General features: G+C 48.5%; 1 protein-coding gene across 1 annotated transcript in view; it reads right to left on the reverse strand.

Annotated features, from left to right (window-relative positions):
• Positions 1-20,194, reverse strand: part of LOC137903138 (CUB and sushi domain-containing protein 3-like) — a 180,189-nt gene extending 159,995 nt beyond the window's left edge. The window contains 1 exon segment of the mRNA XM_068747273.1: positions 19,960-20,194. Coding sequence (XP_068603374.1) covers positions 19,960-20,194 — 235 coding nt within the window.
• Between the last annotated feature and the right edge of the window lie 373 nt (positions 20,195-20,567).

Raw genomic sequence — 20,567 nt, forward strand, 5'->3', positions numbered from 1 at the left:
AGGGAAAATACCTAGCAGCGCTTTTCCTGCTCGCGCTAATTTTCACAGCAACTAAGTTTTGCATAGGCGCCGCGTCAGCGATTGTGCCCCTACAGGACCGATGTGCATTACACACAAAGTGAAAAAGTCACACAGCCAAAACCACAACCGGCTTATCATGCACCCGAAACGAGAAGAAAACAACTCATCTGGTCAGCACAACTTTAACCCCTCAGGAATGATTCTATCTCAAAGTGTGTGTTTGTGTGTGTGTGTGTGTGTGCACCTTAAACTAGGGTAGTCGATACCTGAGGGTCTAAGACTGACACACACACACACACACATTTCCTCTCTGCACCGGCGGTGCAGAGAATAAGCCAAACCCGACAAAGGCCTGTGTATCTTGAAGCTCCAGTCCAGATTGCAGTGGAACGCGATCCGTCACACTGTGACTTGGGTTCTTTTAAGTGGACTCAGCATCCGGTGCATCGTGTATCTGGCAGCCACTCCGGCGCCGCACGCCGTTTCCCAACTCCAAACCTTTCAAAGCGTCAAAACACAAGCTGCACAATTTCTGCTAGCGAGCGCCTCTGGAGAAGGAGGCTGACGGCTAATTTGATTTTAAACTTCAAACGCTTGGTCTTAGCGAAGGGATGCTGGAACGCCGATAAAGCCTCGAAGATTTCTCAGAGCCTGGCATTAAAAAAAGAAAATGACCGATTGGCTCAATGATTGGAGCCGCATGAAGACATTTTTCTTCTGTCTGCCACCTCCTTCAAAATCAAATCTGCTTCAGCGACCAGCTGCTGGTCGCCTTGCTATCAGCCGTGCCTGCTTTGGAAGGCTCCTCGTGAAACTGCAGCGCCATAAAACGTCACGCTGGCAAGGCCACAGTCGGAAGGATAACCGAGCATATTTCGCTGTGGCCATTAACGCTAATTTTGCGAGCATCTTGAGGGTCATGCTGGACGGCGCACAGCGTGGCCGCCGCTCCTGCGCAGCTAGGCTTCCGTCATCCCAGGCTGCGCTCGCTGTCTGCCTTGTTAGTCACACAGTTGCATAGAGTCAGGACTTCCAGGTACGTTTTTTTTTTTTTACTCCTGCTTTATAAAAAAATATATATATATTGTATTTTTGCATAGAAGCTGAGTTTGGAGATTTTAAAGTTCTCTGTGTCAGAGAAAAAAAGGTCAAGTACAGTGCAGCTGCGCTTCAGAAACTGTGACTCCTTCTGGAATGACACTTTGGAGGCGGATGATGGAAAAGCATCACAGCCGCCTTCCAGTTCTCAGCTGGAGTCCAGCCTCCTGCCATGGGTGGACTGAACCAAACTTCCTAGAGCGGCGGAGTAACCTTTGTAATATAATACTGAGCTTAATAGCAGTTTTTAATTAAAAAGGCGCTGCAGAGATTTAAAGATCTTCTGGATTGATGTTGTAAGGAGGTGGGAGGAAGAGCTGGGACCAAGAGTAATACGCAGAAAGTTGAGGTAGTTCTAGCATCCCGCTGGGGCGCTGCCTGGACGATTCCATCCTCAGGTTTACCCGATGCAACTGAAAGGAGACCAGGAGTGGATCCAAACCCAACCTGGAATGGGATTGCCTTCGCTTTCCCCAGGTAGAGCCGGAGGTGATGGCAGAGGAAAGGCTCGGGAGATAGAGCCGGCTGCATGCTGATCACAGGCATGGCAGTTTGATCCTCCTCCCGTCCACATGTCCTTGAGCAGGACGCTGAACCCTGATTGCTCCCGATGGCCAAAGCACTCAATGTAGGAAAGTGATGCATAAGCGCATTTACTTAGCCTGCTGCTTGAAATCGAGGACGGGCATCTCGAAACCGATCTTTACCAGTATGAACTCATCAATCGATGATAGAAAAGATAACCCAGCAAGGTTTTACCGCCAAACAACAGATGAAAAAATCACCTTACAGAGAAGCCTGCGGGCTGGTGCAAGCGTAGCAGCGGATGTGGGTGGAGCTTCCCTGCTTCATTAGTTGGTCTTGTGCACAAATCCATTATTCAGACCAAACGAGCAGCACGTTGGCTTGAATGTACTTAAGAGCTCTCGGCTCCTTTACACCCATAAAGAAGTGCCTGTAGCTGCAGAGCCAAACAGCATAATCCAATAATGATGAAGACTCCTCATTAGCTTTGCTTGCATGTGTTGATGTCAGCTCGTCAAGACGCGGGTGGTATGATGCCAGTTGTCAGGGGGTAAGTGAGAGGAATCAACCCTGCTGACAACAAACAGACACACTCTCTCTCTCTCTCTCTCTAAGCTGCAAGTGCGTGAACAAGACAAAAGGAAAGAAACGAGAGTCAGTAGTTTTAGGGAAACACATCCACAACATTTATGTTTTCGGCGTCTGCTTGTTATTGATGCATTATGCAAAGTTTGCACTGCATTAGCACAGGGATGTGTGTGTGTGTGTGTGTGTGTGTGTGTGTGTGTGCCAGCCTGTGCTAGAGCACATTCCGCTGATTCATCTGGACCGTTTCATTTACTCCATCTCTTCAGGAAACAGCTGCTGTGGCATCACAGCCTTGAGTAAACTTTATTGGCTTGCGGCACCATTTATAGGAGAGCGGGGAGCCAATGGGACGTGACACCCGAAAGCGACTTCCTGTTTCGAGCACAAGGAGGTTCTGTGGAAAGACGAACCGTAGCACGGGCGGGCGAGCACGCTAAGGCGTGCAGGCGTTGGCCCGACGTGAGCCCAGTTAAAGTGGCGTGGCTGTTTTTATCGTTCTAGCACGGCGATCTGATGCCACCGTTGTGCGCCTTTATTGTACTGTTAGATCCGCATCACTGTAGCTGCTACATCTCCGATGACAGCGATATGGAATCCAGCGTATCGCTCCATGCAGTTACTCTTGGAATTACTTTCAGGAGCTGCAGCGTTTCAGCGATGTCGGCGCTTTGTCGAAGAAAGATCTGAACCGCGTCCGTTTGGCGGCTGAGACCCGTGTCCTCCGAGCGCTGCCTTTATCTCGACTCGCTGGATGAAGGAGGAGGCGGAGTTTAAAGCAAACCAAAGCGACTTACCTGACCCGAATGAAAGATTCGCCGAGGCTGACGTACGTGAACCCGAACATGAACACGCTGGATCGGTCGGAGACGCGTCGTTCCATCAACCGTAAATATTCACCTTCAGTCATTTCTGTCGCGCCGGCGCCTGTTACGAGTGATTCGTCAGAAAACGACTCGGTTCTGAGAAAAGAAGCTGCTGCTTTTGATAGCCTGGGAGATACTGCGCTGTCTGACCTGTGATGGCGATCGCAATTTGAAGCTGCTGATTACCCCCCCGGCCACTGGCGTGTTTTCGCGCCGGCAATTTTCCCAGCGGGCAACGTAATTTGAGTCGTCTCTGAGGCGAGAGCTTCGGCAAAGTGACGCCTTTTTTGCACTTGGAAGATGTGAAAAGCGTATAACAAGTCGTTTTCAGGCCGGTTCGAGCCCATTGGCATCGAAACTGCGATTGATAAAGGCGTAGCAGGTAAAACAGCAGAATACCTACAATTTGAGTGACGTAAACAACCGTAGCTTCAACACGGGCGTCGCAACAGTGAAGGTCGATATCTCACATTATACACTACATCTCCCATCATGCCGTGTTCTGCTAGAGTTCAGCTTCTGACACGATCTGGTTTGGCACACTTTGTGCTTGTCAAGCTTCCCATTTCATTCTGAGAAGGACACGAGGACAGAGTTACCTGAACGTCCCCAGAGAATTCCTCTTTGTCTGGAAGCTCTTTTGTAAATAATGCACAACCACAACTAAATGTAAATATCAGCACAGAAGCCGGTGCAGAACATTAAAATGCATTTCTTCAGGGCGTGCTAATACGTCTATAAGGCTCAGCACATTTGGGCAAAGCAGTAATTCTACTCTAGATTACTTCGCTAGATCATAAAAAAAAAAAAAGCGCTGTAGTGAATCTAAAACGTGCCCAAATATGAAATAAATGCAAGTGAATTTGAAAATCCAGATTTTTTTCAAAATCAAGATCCATCCAGCAGTTTTTCCGCAATCCAACTAACATTCAAACAGTTCGTTTCTGAGTGTGCAGAGAACGACAGTGTCTTAAAAAAAACCCAGATGAAAGATCAAGAGATGGGGAAATGAAAAGCAGAAAGATGAGAGATGGGAGACGGAAAGATGGAGATAGGGATGAAGAGGCCGAGAACAAGAAGGATAGATGGAATAAATCCGGACAAAATGAGAAAAGATGGAGAAAAAAGCAAGAGAGGCAAAGAAAAGGAGAGAGACGAGGGAGAGAGCGAGACAGAGGCCCTTATCAGCGTATTGCAGGAGGCATGAGATGCAACTGGGGAGTCTGTGCGAGAATGTGTGTGTGTTTTGTTATTGAAGTGACTTTGGTCAAGTTTGAACCAGGAAAGTCCAGCCGACAGATGGACAGAGGGAAAAACAGGAACGTCGCCTGTGCATTTTTGGGCACCGCTCTTTCACGGCGAAAGATTTTAGGATTAGATTCATGATTAGAATATGAAGATCAAACTTTCCAACATCACTGCATGGAATTAAATTCCTAAATGGTTCATTGAACGATTCCCGAGGTCAAAGACGCAATCGATCGAAAGCCGATCCAATCAGTCACGATGTAAACAAAGCCGGGGTTAGTGCGGGTTGTCGTGTTGTTGCTTAACGCCCGAGGTATCGCCGCCGCTCGGCTTTGAGTACTAATATTAGCACGTTATTCACGGCGGCTCAGGCGGTAGCTTCAACCTGACCCGTCTGGAATCTGGAGCTGCTTCCTTTAAAGCAGCTCCAGATCTTTTCTCTGTGGAACCAACATTTGGGTTTTCCACTGACTTTAATCTGGGCGCGTATAAATACAAGCCGGGAAATGCTTATTACTGCAGCGTTTCGCCCGTATCTCTGCTTCCGTTCATTCCCAACCGATAATCACAAAGCAAAAGGGATGGAATGTGGCATGTTTAGATTTAATCTGCTTAAATGTCTTTCTTTTGAAGCCGGAAGGAACGAGTGCGTAACTTCAAGATAAATCTTTATTAACAAAAGCAGGCGGAAATACCTGCAGACCAGAAGTGACAGTTGTTGTCGGCTAATCTGGGAAACCGATTTACTTGCCTGTTATTTTTCGTGTGAATATAAAGTGCCTCTTTGCTCGTGAATCACTTGCATAGCTCAGCCTTTTTATCAGGCATCAGGCGCGGAGTTTAGCTCGAACCTGCTTTTGAAAGAGCAGTCAGGTCCGGCTTATCAGCTTAGCCAAGCCTGCGCTAAGCTGAAGCTAAGCTAGTGAGAGGAAACGGCAGCGGGGCCCGTGTTATCTGAGCATTCTACAGCACTTTAGGAACATGCGCATCAGGTTAAAGTTATGCGGCTAGGAACATTTCGCCATTTACGTCTATGTCTGCAGAGAAGAAAGAAATCCAACGGCTCAGTAGCATCGCTTTTACGTCGTTGTAAAAATGGATGTTGCAACAGACAAGCTGCAGATTCTAAAACCTTGATGGTGCTTTGTCCCAAAAACCGATACAATTCACGTTTAATATTAATGTTATTATTCTTGGAATTGTTGGTTCTCTTCTGGAGAAATGCTGATAATTAGCTAAGTGCTAAGAGGCTCAAACGGTGCATCTTTAACGGCGACGCCAAAGTCAAATCAACTCTGTATATCCACCAAATAAATGCAGCTTCAGTCCATAAACTGTCCAGACTCCAACTGAAAACTAAAAATCTCTGCATCTATTCCAGCATTGTGCTGTTGATAAATTTAAATATGACGTCACCTTGAAGTTGAACTTTGCTTATTTGATGATAAAACGTAATCACTTCATCCTTTTGGTCGTCGTTTGTGGCTATTGAGGCAACAAAAACAACAATCAGTTGTGTTCCCACAATGAGTGTGATTGACAGGAAGCGTGGCGGACTCCCCAGACGCCACGGACTGGCCTTTCAAACGAGATCGCTTCAGGGAAACATTGAAGCTGAGATGAGGGAATTCCTGCCGCTGCTGAAACAAAAGGCATCACATTCAAATCACAACGTTTGATCTGCTCATTCCGCTATCTGCAATACCGGACGTAACCCGAAGGCACCTTCACTCGTCTGAGGGGAGCGAATGCGGAACCCGTCTCTGTCTTTGTCTCAGAGTTCTGTCTCGTGGCAGATAACGAGTCTTATCTGTTTGCGTTTGACGTTTGTATCTCGGCCGCGACTCCGAAGCCGTCGCGCAAAAAAAAACAACCCCTCGTCTCCCGGGTTCAACAACAGACGCACCTCTGTGTCTGTCTCACCTTTCTTCGCCCACCCTCCACTGTCTCTCGTTTAAGATCGAACTGTCTCTCTCCGTTTGTCCCGCCGAGTGCGTCTGTCTTTTTGTGGCCGCCTCTGTGTTTGAATGTGCCAATTTAACGCCCTGTCTTTCAGTCTGGATGCCTGTTTGTGTCCAAGTCAAGCCTCTGTGCACGTGCGCGCGTGCACGCCGGTCTGCGTCTCCAAGGACAATTAGCGTTGACGCTGTTGTCAATTTGAAGAAAGAGCATTAGAGCTTAAACTTCAGCTGCCTCCTGTGGTGCACACACCGAGTATGATGTGTGGTTTCATGCAGGCTGCAACACACAAACCAACACAATACCGACAGACACACGACACGCTTCAGAACGCCGGATGAAAAACCAGCCAAAGGAGCCAGAAGCTAAGAGTTAAAGCACATTTATAATATAATTGCACCCCTTTTTTTGCATCGATAGTTTCCATCGCATCTTTTGATTCCATTCCTGCATCAAGTACATCCGAATACGTAAATCTGCTGACCTACACGTTCTGCTCCGTGCCCCGTTTGCCCTGCAGAGAAAAGGAAAGAGGAATGGAGTCTGTAATAATATCTAACCAGGCACATTTCCCCCCTTTGGCTAAAGCTTTGTTGATTTCCTAAAAGAATCCTGGCATTGAGAATCAAATCCTCTCTGCACCATGTAAGACCAACGGGAAGCAAAGGTCGTCCGGACAGTCACGTGGACCGGTTCGCTCCTGCACCAGCCAGCGGTACTTAAAGCTTGTCTGTCGCTCCTTCAGTCGTTCAGCCAGTAAATGAATCAGCTTCTAAATCCATCCTTCATGCGCTGCGTCTCCCATAAACCTGAGCAGGCCCCGTCTCAAGCCCTTTAGTCCTCCGGTGGTTAAGAGACATCCAGCTAATTGCAGCGATAAAGGGCTTAGCGGAGGCATCGCTATATATTAGCAGTGTTCTGTGCATAGATACTAGTCCAGGTCCTAAGGACCCCTTACAGCTGCCAGGGAGCACCTGAATTAAAGCTGCTGTGATGTTAACGGAAAGATTCCATTACAACTGCGTAGATAACTTGAAGACGTGGAGCTCATCAGCAATTATAAATGGTTCCAGAAGAAGTTTCGCTTCTCGAGGGCCTTTTTTCAACAGGCGTCCATCCGGACACAGACGGGCGCCATTCAAGGCATCTTGTTCAAAATGCCCCACATTGACACGCTTTCACGCAGCCAGGGATCGAACCACCAACCGTGCTGAAAGGGGGGCAGCATTACTCAGGTTGAAAAGTAGAAAAGCACGAGGCTTAACGGGCGGCTGAATGGATGTCAAGAAGTCTAATTTTGTCTGATGACCCAATGTTCCTGCTCGCCGGAGGCCTGTGAAAGTGCTTAGGAGAAACGGGCTTTTTAAATTGCGGGATGGTCTTTTAGAACTTGTTGTTTTTGGGGGTGAGCGTGATAAGAGGCGGTTGTTAAAGAAAATGTAGCCTAAAATATGAATTTACTATCTTGCCTCTCTAAAACCGTTTTGTGGTTAAGGGGTTCTACTCTAAAACTCTTGACCATAGATAAAGGCGGGAATGCAGATTGTCAAATGATCAGTCTCTTGTTCCAGAGTTCCAGACCTCCACTTGGGGTTCTTCATTCTTTCTGGATTTAATATTGTCCCTCGTCATTGAATAACGTTGCACAGGCATCCATGATGTACGGAACAGGCAAGGTGCAGTGGTGATGAATCTGATTCCACACCCTGGCCACTGGGAAGAGAACCCCTTCCCGTCTCCACCGACACGCATACCGCCTCGGAAGGATCGAAGAAGTCCGGGTCTGTTGTCCGGGGACGGTTGAGGGGCTTTCCGTGTAGGCAGTCGCCGAGGGAAGTGGCAGTAGATGGAGACGGTAAAGGGAACGAAGGTACTCCATGAAGGTAAATTACAACATTTCATCACGAAATAACTAGTGACAGGCACCGGAGCTCACAAAGGGGTTGACTGTAGTGATGATGTCATCCTGACGCAAATCCTCCAGCTCCTCCGCAGACAGAGAATAACGGATCGACTCCTGAGACTCGATCACAACATCCATGGAGAATTGACTGCAATATGTGGATATGGAAACGATGAGTCACAGCGATAAGGCATACCACGGCTTTAAATAGACTCCAGGAAGTAACCGAGACTCTTCCTTGTTGGGAGAACTTTTAAATGGGATACAAGCCCTAGACATCTCGGGTTTGCGTGTCCTTCCCGTGTCCATGGGTTCCTTCCAGGTTCTCCGGCGCCCTCTCCCCACAATTTAACATCGACTATATGAATGAATGTTGGTGTGATTAGTTATTGGTCTTTCTATGCGGTCCTGCGATGACCTGGCGACTCATCCAGAGCGAACCACGCAGGAATAAGCCCCCCCCCCCCCCCCACCACCCACCCACCCCTTCGAATTTGGTTATAAATCACAGGAGATTCCTTTTTCTCCCTTAGAATAGCAGCAACGGCGTGTTTAAGATAAATCTAACAGCCGACAGCTTCTTTGATGCCTTTAACGTTCTCAATAAAGCATTTTTACATCTCAAACAGGGAAACGGCGGCGTCGCCTTATGGAGAATAACAGGTTTCCGTTGTTTCCCGCTTGTACAGGCTCCTTTGTCAGATTTGTATTTTGAAAGAGCAGCAGATCCCATTCATCATTAATGATTGTGCACCTCCCAGACGGCTTTGTTTCATTTTGGAACCATTTTAATTCAGCAGTTTTCCCAACTCTCTTGCGACGGCGCGCCGTCCAATTCGCATAAAGACGAAGAGTTTTGCTTTTCATTTAGCCTTTTATCGAGTGCGTAAAACTCGGCTTAAGGAACAATTAAACAGCTGCAATCCTGCAACGGGAATGAAGTTGTTCTGGGTGAGGAATTACCGGCAGACGCAGTCACACACGACGGGGTGGGAATAATGGCGTGAAAAGGGGGAACGCAAGTCGGCAATCAAGAATCAATAACTGTGGGAAATCTACGTTTCCTTTGGATCATTAATCTCATTGATCAGGAAGTGTTTTGACCCTATTTATAGGCTATGATGAAATTGTGTCCGAGCCTAATTTGGGAAAATTCAATTTAAAAAAATGAATCAAATTAAAATGATTATCTGAAACGTCCCGGATAAGCTCAACTTTTAAGCGGAATCGGATACAATAACTGCTTATTGATCGGCTGCTTTCTGTCGTGTTTCGACGCTAACGTTTCTGTAACACCTTTCTGCCACCTCTCACACCTGCCAGCACCGGTCATGTCAAGAGTCGAGTGCTCGATGACACTCGAACACGAGGACGTGGAGATGAAACCACTTCCATGAGTCACAGCGTTTTCTTTTTTTTCTACACGGGTTAATCGCTAAAATGAGGAATAAAAGGGCCTGAAAGAGCTGCTCCTCTAACGGGCTATCGTGTTCATTATGCTGCCAAAGACAGCTGTGGAACGTTTCAATGGTTCATTTCCTGATCTGTGTCCTCGCTTCCGTCCGTCACAGTTTGCAGACAGGTTTTCTGATTGAGCCCCCGAAGAACCGCCGTCGCCGTACTTTACGAACACTTTCTCTGTCGGACGTGGATTCCTGCTCGCCTTTCTAGAATCTATCCGGCCCGACGGTGCGTTCGCAACCTCGCTCGGCACTTTAACCCGAATTCGGGGGCAGCATCGTGTTGCCAGATCTCCATACGTCACCATGACGACGACCATGGGACTTTTAGACTAAAACCAAATTAACAAAAAAGTCTTTATTTTATTTCCACAGCTGCATTTCTAATTTCTTGATCCAACCACCTTGAATTGCAAAACTTTTCAAGCATCAATTTCGCATTTTTCCATCAATTCTTTTTTCTTTTTTTTCTTTGTTGGCTTGATGGTTTTGTTCTTCCTTGTCGCATATTTAGTTTGTTCTAACGCCCCTCCATCATCTTTCATTCTCTTGTAGTAGGCTATTTAGTACTCTCTCTCTTTCTCTCTCTCTCTCTCTCTCTCTCTCTCTCTCTCTCTCTCTCTCTCTCTCCGACAGCTATAGCAGTCCAGTTAACGGTAATTATGAGGTTCCTCGTTAATTAGCAAGGAGCACCCAGCTGTTTCAGCCCCCGAAGACAAAAGGCCTTCAGCACAGACACACACACACACACACCTTGGTAAAATGTCAGGGCTGTTCAGATTGTAATTACAGGGAGATTTTCTACCTCTCTCAGAAAGACAAACCACCTGACTGACACACAAACACACACTTTTAGAGGAAATCAATACTAAACCGTGTGTGTGTGTGACGCAGTGACAAGTAGCACCACTCGGTTACTTTTAGTCATTTTTCTTTAAAGTGATACGTAGAAAAACAAACAAATAATATTGTAGTTTTAGTCCAAAAAACAAATTAAAACATACAAATGTCTGCTGCAGTGTTGCTTTCAAAAAAAGAGCATACCCTGCATTTATTCCTGCTCGTCTGATGCGTCCTGGATTAGCATAATCCTGAAGAAAACAACAGTTGTGCTTCTGATTTCGAGATGCTGCGAAATAAGTCAAGTGGTCTGTATGGATCCGCGTCCATATCTGCTTCATTCTAACCAATCAATCGCTTGCTTTGACTTTCATGTGCCGCAACACGCAACACAAAATTCATGCAGCTCTGCACGGTTAAATAAATCCTCCTACACAATATGCTTCAAATAATCAAAATAAACTGATTATTCCTGGGGATTCTTGAACGCATTAGCTCACAGCGATCCGAGTAATTACCAATGATAATCATTGACGATTTGGAGTTCCACTGCCAAAAAGACATTCAGAAGACACGCGATTCCCGCGGGAGATCTTTTACATGCGTGTTTGTGCTCCTGCTTGCTGCTGCCTACGCGCATGCACGAGTCCAGCTGTGATCCTGGCAGGCTGCTGAAAGCCCGCCGAGCTGCGAGGAGGAAGTTCGATTATCATTTGAGCCGCCCGCTGTTTTCACCGTGGTTACATCTGTACTTACTACCTGCTGCACCTATTTCCCTCGGTTCGCTCGGTCTTCGCCCCGAGGGGACAGAGTGCAATTTGCATCCATCCAGTCACGATTAGAGAGAGAGAGAACAGCTAGAGCGACCACAGAGCAAACAGAAGCCCCTCTGTTTGACTCTCCGTGGCAACGCGGGGCGTTTATGGGATTCATTTCATGGTTGTTGTAACACGCAGAAGATGTTGGCACTTCTCAATTGTTCAACAGTGGAAGCAAATTATGTTTTTTTTTTTCTTTAAGATAATAAAAAAGTTCATATCTCACAATACTGAAGAGATGGATACGAAAAAAAAAAATAGTTCAGAGGAAGGCAACACTAAAATCATCACTACCTCCTCCAAAGAGGTTCTGTTTTGGGCGCCATTTGTTTGATGGTTAGCAGGAAACTGCCGGATGGATTTTGATGAAAAGAAATCTAATTGGTCTAACTTTGATCCCTAAGTTTCCCATTTATTTATAATGGAGACTTAAAAAACCCTCATATCCTGATGTCCCTATTGCTAGCATTAGCATTTATAGTCTCTCTCTCTCTCTCTCTCTCTCTCTCTCTCTCTCCCTTTCCCTTGCCTTAAGTGCCTTGAGATAACTTTCTGTTGTGATCTGGCGCTATAGAAATAAAATTGAATTGAATTGAATTAAAATGTGCATTCAATTCACTCACCAAAATAAGAGCTATCATGATAAGTGCCTTCTGGATCAGATCCAGAATGAGGTCAGGAAAAAATATAACATTTTAACATTAAATCCCATTTATGGATTCAAAAATCAGTTAAAAACATACATCAACTCTGATTCACTTTTTCTTGTCATGGTTGGTGTGTAAAGATACCAAGAAAAATCTAGAACCTTTAGGTGCTGATCCAGATCACCATGGTGACGGTTGTTGAAATAAGCTGACGGACGGCTGATGCCTATGCGGAGTCTGTTTATCAATCACAAGCCCAAATTACGTTTTGTTCATGAGCCATTAAATGAAATCGCTCGCCTCCCTCCGTCGTGCAAACTACCGGCACGATGATGAAAACCGTTTTCCAAACCGTTTCTCAGAAGTCCGCGTCTCGGTCGGCGATGGTCCGCAGCTCGCACTCAGTTGATGCCATATCACGGTGCATTAAGCCGAGTGGCTGCATATCGGCGGCAAAAAAAAGCATTTCAAACACACAAAAAATAAAACCACACACACTCCCAGTGTAAAATTGGATGTGACAGCTCGGTCTGGAAACCGCTCGGGGGGGGGGGGGGGGGGGCGCCACCTCCGAAGTGAAGTTCACACACCGTTCAAGAGCTTCCGATTAACGCTCATTATTCCATCAGCTGCATTGTTGCTAGCGTAGCTGTCGCTCATTCTGGCGGCGCCTCCAGGAGGCGGGAGGCCGCCTTCTCTCCTCTTTGTAACTCATGGCGGGTTGTGTTTTCGTTGGCGTGATGCAAGTCGACATTCCAGCGTGAATCGCCTCCTTTTTTTCCTAATTACAAACAATAATGTCATTTTTCTTTAGCGTCATGAGATATCGTGACCAAACCTTGATGACAAGCCCAATTAATTGGTCTTCTGCGTTGTGCAGAAGCAAATGAAAGCGTTTTTGGACCTGCTCTGTGAGTCGTGGAGATCCAACAGATGTTTTTTGGCCTCCCTCATTTGCAGCTTGCCTCCAGCTTTTAGTGTTCGAAAAGTCACTCGGAGTCGTAACCTGTTATAGTTATGCGGGGAGAAAAGCGTGATGAAATTCTTGCTCGACATTTTGGCAAATTTTCGTTACATTTGCATCAACTCAAATTCGCACATGCATTATTAATTCTCCCCTCCTGGTGTCGGGACCGGTCGGCAGGAGCCTGGCGTCCAATTCGAAGTTTATACGGAAGAAAAAAGATTTTTTTTTATTTAAATTGATGTCATTGATTAGCCGGTTGCATCTGTAATCCATGTAATCGTAAAAATACGCTGTAAAAATGTCGTAAACGGACAAAAAAAAACAACAGATCAGTGCCGTCATATTGTGGTACGTCTACGACTTCCTGTATTTATAACGGATCCTCTGATACAACAATCAATAGCAGCTACTTGCAGCTTTCTTTTTCTACCGGGCTCACTGTAAATGTAAGACGCAGTAAAACAGGTGGCACATTTGTTGCAGGGAGTCTAATTCGTCGAACGCAGGGGGGGGTGACAGAATGGGAGTATGCATGTTGTGGCATTAGATTCGGTCGCCTTGCGAAGCACCCGCTCTCCGTCTGATCCGGCGACCCCGAGGGAGGTGAGGGTCGGGCGGGGGGTGGGGGGGGGGTGACAAGCAGACGGCTGGTGTCAAAGATCGAAGCGTTTACCGCTGTCCGCCGCGGCGTCCTGCTGGGTTTTCATCTGCGGCCTCACCTCTGGGACGTGTCCCAGAATGCAACCCTCCGTTTCCCGTCCACGCCAGACTAAAGCGCATTTATACTCGCCGGCGACTTCAAAAACAAACGCTATTATTATCATCAGATAAATTCATCTTCACCTCCTTTTTGCCTGCATTTGCTCTCCGCCTTTCTGTTTCTGCTCTTTATGGCTTCTATACGTGTGTGTTTGCGGCACACAAACACTTTAGCTTCGATTAAGCCTGCCTTAGTCTCTTTCCCGGCCTGCCCTGCAGAGGTTTCCTGTTTTTGGGGGGAACGCTGGTGGCCACCCGAGCATGAAAGTGAATCTCAGTGAAGACTTACAATAAATAACGGCGTGAAATAGGACTTTGGGACTTTCTTTGCAATCTCTTGTCTCTTACCGGAGCAATATCGCCGGCAACTACAAAGGACCGGTTCTCTTTCACTTATCCTCTTCAAAGCTGTCCCAGGATGAACCGGAGGACGTTGCATTGGGATCCATCGAGTTATACGTGAAACCGCAGTCGGAGTTTAATGAAAAATCGTGGAGAGGATTGGAAGAGAGAGAGATGTTAAGTAACCGGGTACCAGCGGTACTGACTGCACGCTGAAACAGCCTGACAGAACCTCCTGGGGAAATGAATCTTCTCTAGGAACGAGGACACACACGCGCGCACCCACACACACACACACACAGAAACACATGCAATGACCGGCTCCCATGATGCATCACCTGCAGGAGGCGACGGGAGCATTAACTAATTAGTACGAAAACGCAATCCGATGCTCACAAGTGCCACGCACAAGGTGATGCGCAGGTGAGAATGTGTGTGTGTGTGTGTGTGTGTGTCACATCTGTTGACAGCCATGTTTCTGTGGGATTGGGTCACATGGGCATACCTGTCATCAGACACCGGGTCCAAACAGCCCAAACCACCCGGCGCCGTGTTTCGCGCCTCCACCAGAAACACGATTATATTTTTAGATGGAAAAACAGGAGGATTATTTTAAAAAAAAACTATTTTGCGTTCATAAAGCCGACTGTAATACTTTATAAACCGTGGTTTCGCAAATACATTAATTTTAATCGCGTCGCTCTCATCCTTAATTGACGATAATTGAAACTGTTGAGGAGTGATATTTCCTCCGGCGGCGGCCGGATTCACACGTGTGTGCGGCGGGTTCACGCAGGGGTCGAGCCGACTCATCGCATCGCCTTCACACGCGTGTGCGCCGGGTTCACACAGGGGTCGAGCCGTGCGGCGGGTTCACGCAGGGGTCGAGCCGGTGGTTGTACTTCAGTATCACAACGAGGCCTGCACTTCCATTCGCCGCCATTATGCAAATATCGTGCCGGCGTGTGTGCTGCCATGCGAGCCTCAGGTGCGTTGGCCCAAACACATCAACTAAGGCTGGTTCTGGGTTGGAATGGCGTCATTTATAAGACGCATCAACACAAGACGGAACATTATGGTTCCACAAAGCTTTTCTTTTTATTATTCAATGGCATTTGGGGCGACACAGCAAGACGGTCGCCGCCCAAATCCATCTGGGTTTGGCTCCAAGAGAGGGAGGTGCATGTCACCCGGAGAAGATGAGCGGATGCAGTATCCGCCGACGGGTTTGGGCCGGCGGCACCAGAAGCTGCTGGCGAGGCCTTCAGCTGTGTCTCTGTATTTTATTTGTTTTGGTTTCGGACACTTTGGGATCCGCCGCCGCCGCCGGGCAGTGACAAAGCGAAGGGCGTGCGGTCAGGCTACAGGCTAAAAGCGTAGCATCTCTGCTCTGCGTGGCGGCCGAGCAGAGCCAAGAGCAGCAGGTGGATGCGTGGCGCCTCTGTTTGATGTGCGCTTCCTCTGAAGCCATCCAATATCCTGCAAGGTGGCGTCAAAGAACGGCTCAGCAATATTACTTTTATTGTATAAGACAGGAAAAAACTTTCTGTATTTTAGTCGCATCTTAAGCATTTTGTTTTTGTGTCTGTGCCAGTATTTCATTGCTGCAGCGGCCGGAAGCGTTTTCATTATCGTATTGTCGCCATAGCAACAGCATTGTTCCAACGAAATTAAGAAAATTAAATGAATCACGTCTGAGCGAAATGATACATCACAAGAAGAGCGAGGAACCGGCGAGTATTAAACGCACAAAGATAAAGAACGTGAGAGAATCTTGAATCGTGCGGGTTGGGAAAAAAAAACGACTTAACGAGAGTTAAATTACTAGAACAAATCATATTCTGGACGTTTTCAGCGGCGGCGGCTCATCATTAGTGATGTCATTAATCGATGATTTATATCGCATTCACGAATAAAGACTAGCGCACTGCTGGAGCGCCATTTGCACGTCATAATCTACAGCGTTCATACGTCTGTGAAGAGACATTAGAAATCACGATTACCCGACCCGGGGTAAAGGCGCAATAAAAGATAGACGTGTTTAATTAAAGGTGCCGATGTTCTAGTTGGAGCTTTTAAACATATTGGAGAATAAAGTGGGATTTTCTAGTCCCTGCTCACTCAAAGGGGGCGGGGTTAAACTTTAGGTAGGCTCCTTAATCCCGTAAGAAAACGTCGGAACGCTACACAGGAGTCGTTTCCTACCGATTAACCACGTCGCTGCGACCCGCAAATTAGGGGGTGTAATTACCGAAGCGCTGCTATCACTGCCCTCGGAGCCGTTTGTTGGCTTCGGGGAATCTAAAGAACGAGGAGCCGCAGAAAGACGAGAACGAATCGAAGGCGAAGCGGCAGGAGCCACGCTAGACTTACTCAAAGTGGCATGACTTCGTCTCTGGTTGCCATGACATCAGCGTGATTTGGGATGAACCTTTTCACGGTCCAATCAGACGTGCTCTCTGGTTATTGTCGCCGCCGTTGTACTCCGTTGTGCGACTCTCAAATCAGCTGCTAATCAGCATTTATCTCCAGACAAACCCACGGTCATTATGGGTATCGGAGTCCTCGAGGACAATCTGACAGGGACAGACTCTGGACGTCGCCGGGGATCTGACCTTTGACCTAGATTATATCCTACATGAGCCAACGCAATGTCCGTGTGTTCACATGGATGAGAACACACACACACACACACACAGGCTTTGTTAATTTCTTAATTTTGTGTGTGCGTGTGAGAGAATGACCTGCTAAATGTCTGTAATCTTTAGGCGCGTCCCAAAAGTCACATTCCAGCTCCTTTTCCCAATTTGCCAGGTCTTTATTCCGACTCTTTTTCCGGCGCTCCCATCCTGATTTAAGATGTTCATGTAGATTTAGTTGCTGAACGCATCGGAGACATCAGGGAGGTAATCCCAGGAATTCCGTCATTCCTTGGAGTCGTCCCTTTCCAGCGCTATCACTGATGCTGATGGCTCCTGCGGGGGGCGGGGGGGGGGCGTGACTGTGTGCTTAATTATGATGGATTATGATCATGCTTATTGCACTCGTGACACCAGTCTGCAACATTTGCACCAGTTCTCCAGAGGAAAGCAGCAATTTTACATAAAAAAAGGTTGTTATTGATCCGCCGGGCCCCGGAACAGCTGGCACAAATACCCGGAGAGACAAATCTCTTTGCTCCTATCGGTGCCGGGAAAACCACCTTTCAATTTAACAGGGTTTCTGAAACGTTCCAATTGGAAGTAGTTTGAACGATCAGGCATCATCCGGTCGGCCTGGATGTCACCCCGGGATGGAGGAGGAGAGGACCGGAAGTCAAGGGGGCTGTGACGGTCCTCCCACCCCGGCCGCTCTCTTTTTGAGTTTTGAGTTAAAATGATCAATGTTAACGCTTGACATCAATCGGTGATTGATCATCCGCATCAGAGCTGGAGACCACGGCGATCAATCCCCGATGGCCGGCGATCGGTTACAAGACCTGGCTGGGAGGGGGGGGGGGGGGGGGGCGGTGTTCCCTGACAGCCACTCCAACCTCTCACTGATGGCCGCCATTAAATTGCTCGAAGCTATGAAAGGATGAGTGATGAATCCCGATTGATCCGTGCTGCGAGAACAAAGCGCTGCATTTCCACGGCTCGTCAATATAAATGAAATTGGCTGTTTTTGGCCACATGGATAATTACTGGGTCACATTCTGGAGAAACCCCGGCAGCAGAATCTGTTAGCCCCCCCCCCGATCACCGCAGACGGATTACCTGGCTGTCGGATTAATCATTACTCGCAGATGATTGATCGGTGTCGGCTCTGTGATCCATGAGCTTCCTCTCTGAGATGGCGCCGGACAGAATCTCAAGCAGAGGTTCTCTTTTTTTCTCTTTCCTTTCAGAGGTGGAGGCTCATTTTAATTCTGACACGCAGCCCGGAGGCTGGAAAATGTGCACGGCTTTCTTCTCACGTGCGTGTGCGTGCCATTTAGTATGTTTGGCGAGCAAATTCAGCCTCTGGAGTCACGGGACAAATCTGACAGACAAAGAGGAGGAGGAGGAGGAGAAGTGCTGAGTAGATGAGAGGAAAAACAGAGGAGCAAGGAGGGGAGCGGAGAAGGAGGTGGAGTTAAGCTAAGCGGAGCAGCGGGGAGGAGGAGATGAAACGGATGGAGGAGGGAGGATGAGGATGAAGAGCCGTGGACAATTAAGGGAGGGAGGGAGCTTCATTTGGAATAAAGATCCAACCAGGAGCAACAGGAGGCGGGCCCGGAGGAGGGGGTCCGGAGGAGGCGGGTCCGGAGGAGGCGTCCAGACCTCCGGCCCACCTTGAATCCCTCCTTCCGGGAGAGGAACGGCGGCGTCTGGCTGGAAGCCGTTTCTTTTCCCTCGCTGCGCCAGCGTCGATGCGAAAGAGAATCTGCCTCTGACTATTCCTCAGTCACCTCGGAACCTGGAGACCATGGGGGCCTCCCTCCGCCTCCCTCCGGCGAGGCAGGCGTGGAGAACCCCCCCCCCACCAGGTTCAAATGTTCCCTCTGATCTTGTCACAGCAAACCTCAAAAAGAGACTGAAATTCCAGCCCTGCGAGTCTGTGATGGTGCAAATCCGACCGCCTGGATGTCCCCGGAGTCGATTTGTTTCATCACGGCGTTCCGGAGTGTTTCTCCTTCATCGGGGGATCGTGGCTTTGCTGTAACCATGGCAACTGTTTATCGGTAGCCTCCAGAGCGGTTTTCCTTTTCCTACTTGCAAAAGTTCAAACCTAACTTTTCTGACTAAATCTTTCTGGGTTGAACTTTGCAGACCAACTTTACTCCCCTTCTTCGTCTCCTCCTCCTCCTCCTCCTCCTCCATTCTCGCTCCTCCTCTCAAGGTTCGATTAAAGGATGGCCAGTTTTCCACACAACCGGAGCCTCACCTGACGCAGGGCGAGTTTGCGTGAGCGTTGAGGACGAGAGCGGGCTGTGAATGTCTTAACGTTTTATATCTATCCAAACTGAAGGAGGGAGGAAAGGGGGGAGGGATGGAGAAGGTGTGTGTGGGGGACGGGGGACGGGGGGGGGCACCCCCATTAAATTATACGGCATGTTTTTGACTGGCAGAGAATGAATACATCGGCAGAGAGATAAGAATTTAGGAATAAAATGCAGCGCAAGGCTCGGGCTTCATCGCTATAAACAACGCGCACGCACGCACGCACGCACACACACACTCACACGCACACACACACACACACACACTCTGGTATAAGCAGCTCACGTTCACTGCCACAGCCCAAGAGCTACCGCAAGAATATTTATTGGCTACCAGCTCAATGGCTGTATTGAAGAGGAGGATGAGGAGGGAGAGAGAAAGAGAGGGAGAGAGAAAGAGAGGGAGGGGGGGGGGGGGGGGGGGGGGGGGGGGGGGGTGATGCAAGCATAAAATAAGAAAAGAGGCTGTTGCCGGTCCCATCCCTCTCTCCTCTCTCTCTCTCTCTCTCTCTCTCTCCCTTCATCCTCCCTGGAAGCCAATTTCTATTTCTCCGTTCTCCTCCGCAACGCTCCATACATCCAGGCACGCACGCACGCGCGCACACGCACTTGTCTCACTCTCTCTCTCACACACACACACACACACACACACCCCAGAAACACTTCAGACATGACACCCCACGCACGCACGCGCACCCACGCACTTCTCTCACACACACACACACACACACACCCAGAAAGACTTCACAGACATGACACCCCACGCACGCGCACACACGCACACGCGCCGAAAGACGGGAGGAGAAGCAACATCTTTCTTTTTGACTGCAGTCGTGGGAAAAAGTCCAGTCATACCCCACAAAAAAGCACGCGCGTGCGTGAGCGAGGGCATTTATGTCACTGCGTGTGAACGCACAGTGCGAGGCGTGCGTGTGTGAGTGCGCGTGTCGCATCCCCTTACCTTGTGCGCGCGAGAAGAGCGAGCAGAGAACTAGAGTCCACAGAAAACAGCGCATCACCGTCATTGCTCCGTCCGTCCCCCTCTTCCTCCCCTCCGCCGTCCCCCTCTTCATCCTCCTCTTTGCCGACGAGGGGTGCGCGAGACACGGTTCCGTGCCACTGTGCGTGAAATGATCAGCGTCGGCGCATCTTCCGCGAGCCGAGCGCGAGCCCTCTGAGCGCGCACCGGGCCGCATGCTGCTTCACATCCAGGAACCGGAGGGGGGGTGATGGAGAGAGAGAGAGAGAGAGAGAGAGAGAGAGAGAGGAGCTGCGTTTTCTCTGCGTCCTCCTCCTAACACAGACTAGAGATATCCCAAAACGACCCGAGTCCACATCCAGAGAGGAGCGAGGAGGCGCAGCTTGTCCCCCGGTCTCCGTGAGACTTGTCCGTTAATGTCTCTCTATTCCGTCCCGCTGGAGAAACCGGAGAAAGAGAGAGAGAGAGAGAGAGAGAGAGAGAGAGCTGCAAAGCCACACTTCCTCCGGGCTGCTCCCCTCAGCATGAGATCTCCCTCTTTCTCGAGGCGCTCCTCCCGCGCTGTTTTGGAGCGGTGTGCGCCTCCTGTC

This window comes from Brachionichthys hirsutus, chromosome 13 (assembly GCF_040956055.1).
Source record: "Brachionichthys hirsutus isolate HB-005 chromosome 13, CSIRO-AGI_Bhir_v1, whole genome shotgun sequence".
In the NCBI taxonomy this organism is placed as follows: domain Eukaryota; kingdom Metazoa; phylum Chordata; class Actinopteri; order Lophiiformes; family Brachionichthyidae; genus Brachionichthys; species Brachionichthys hirsutus.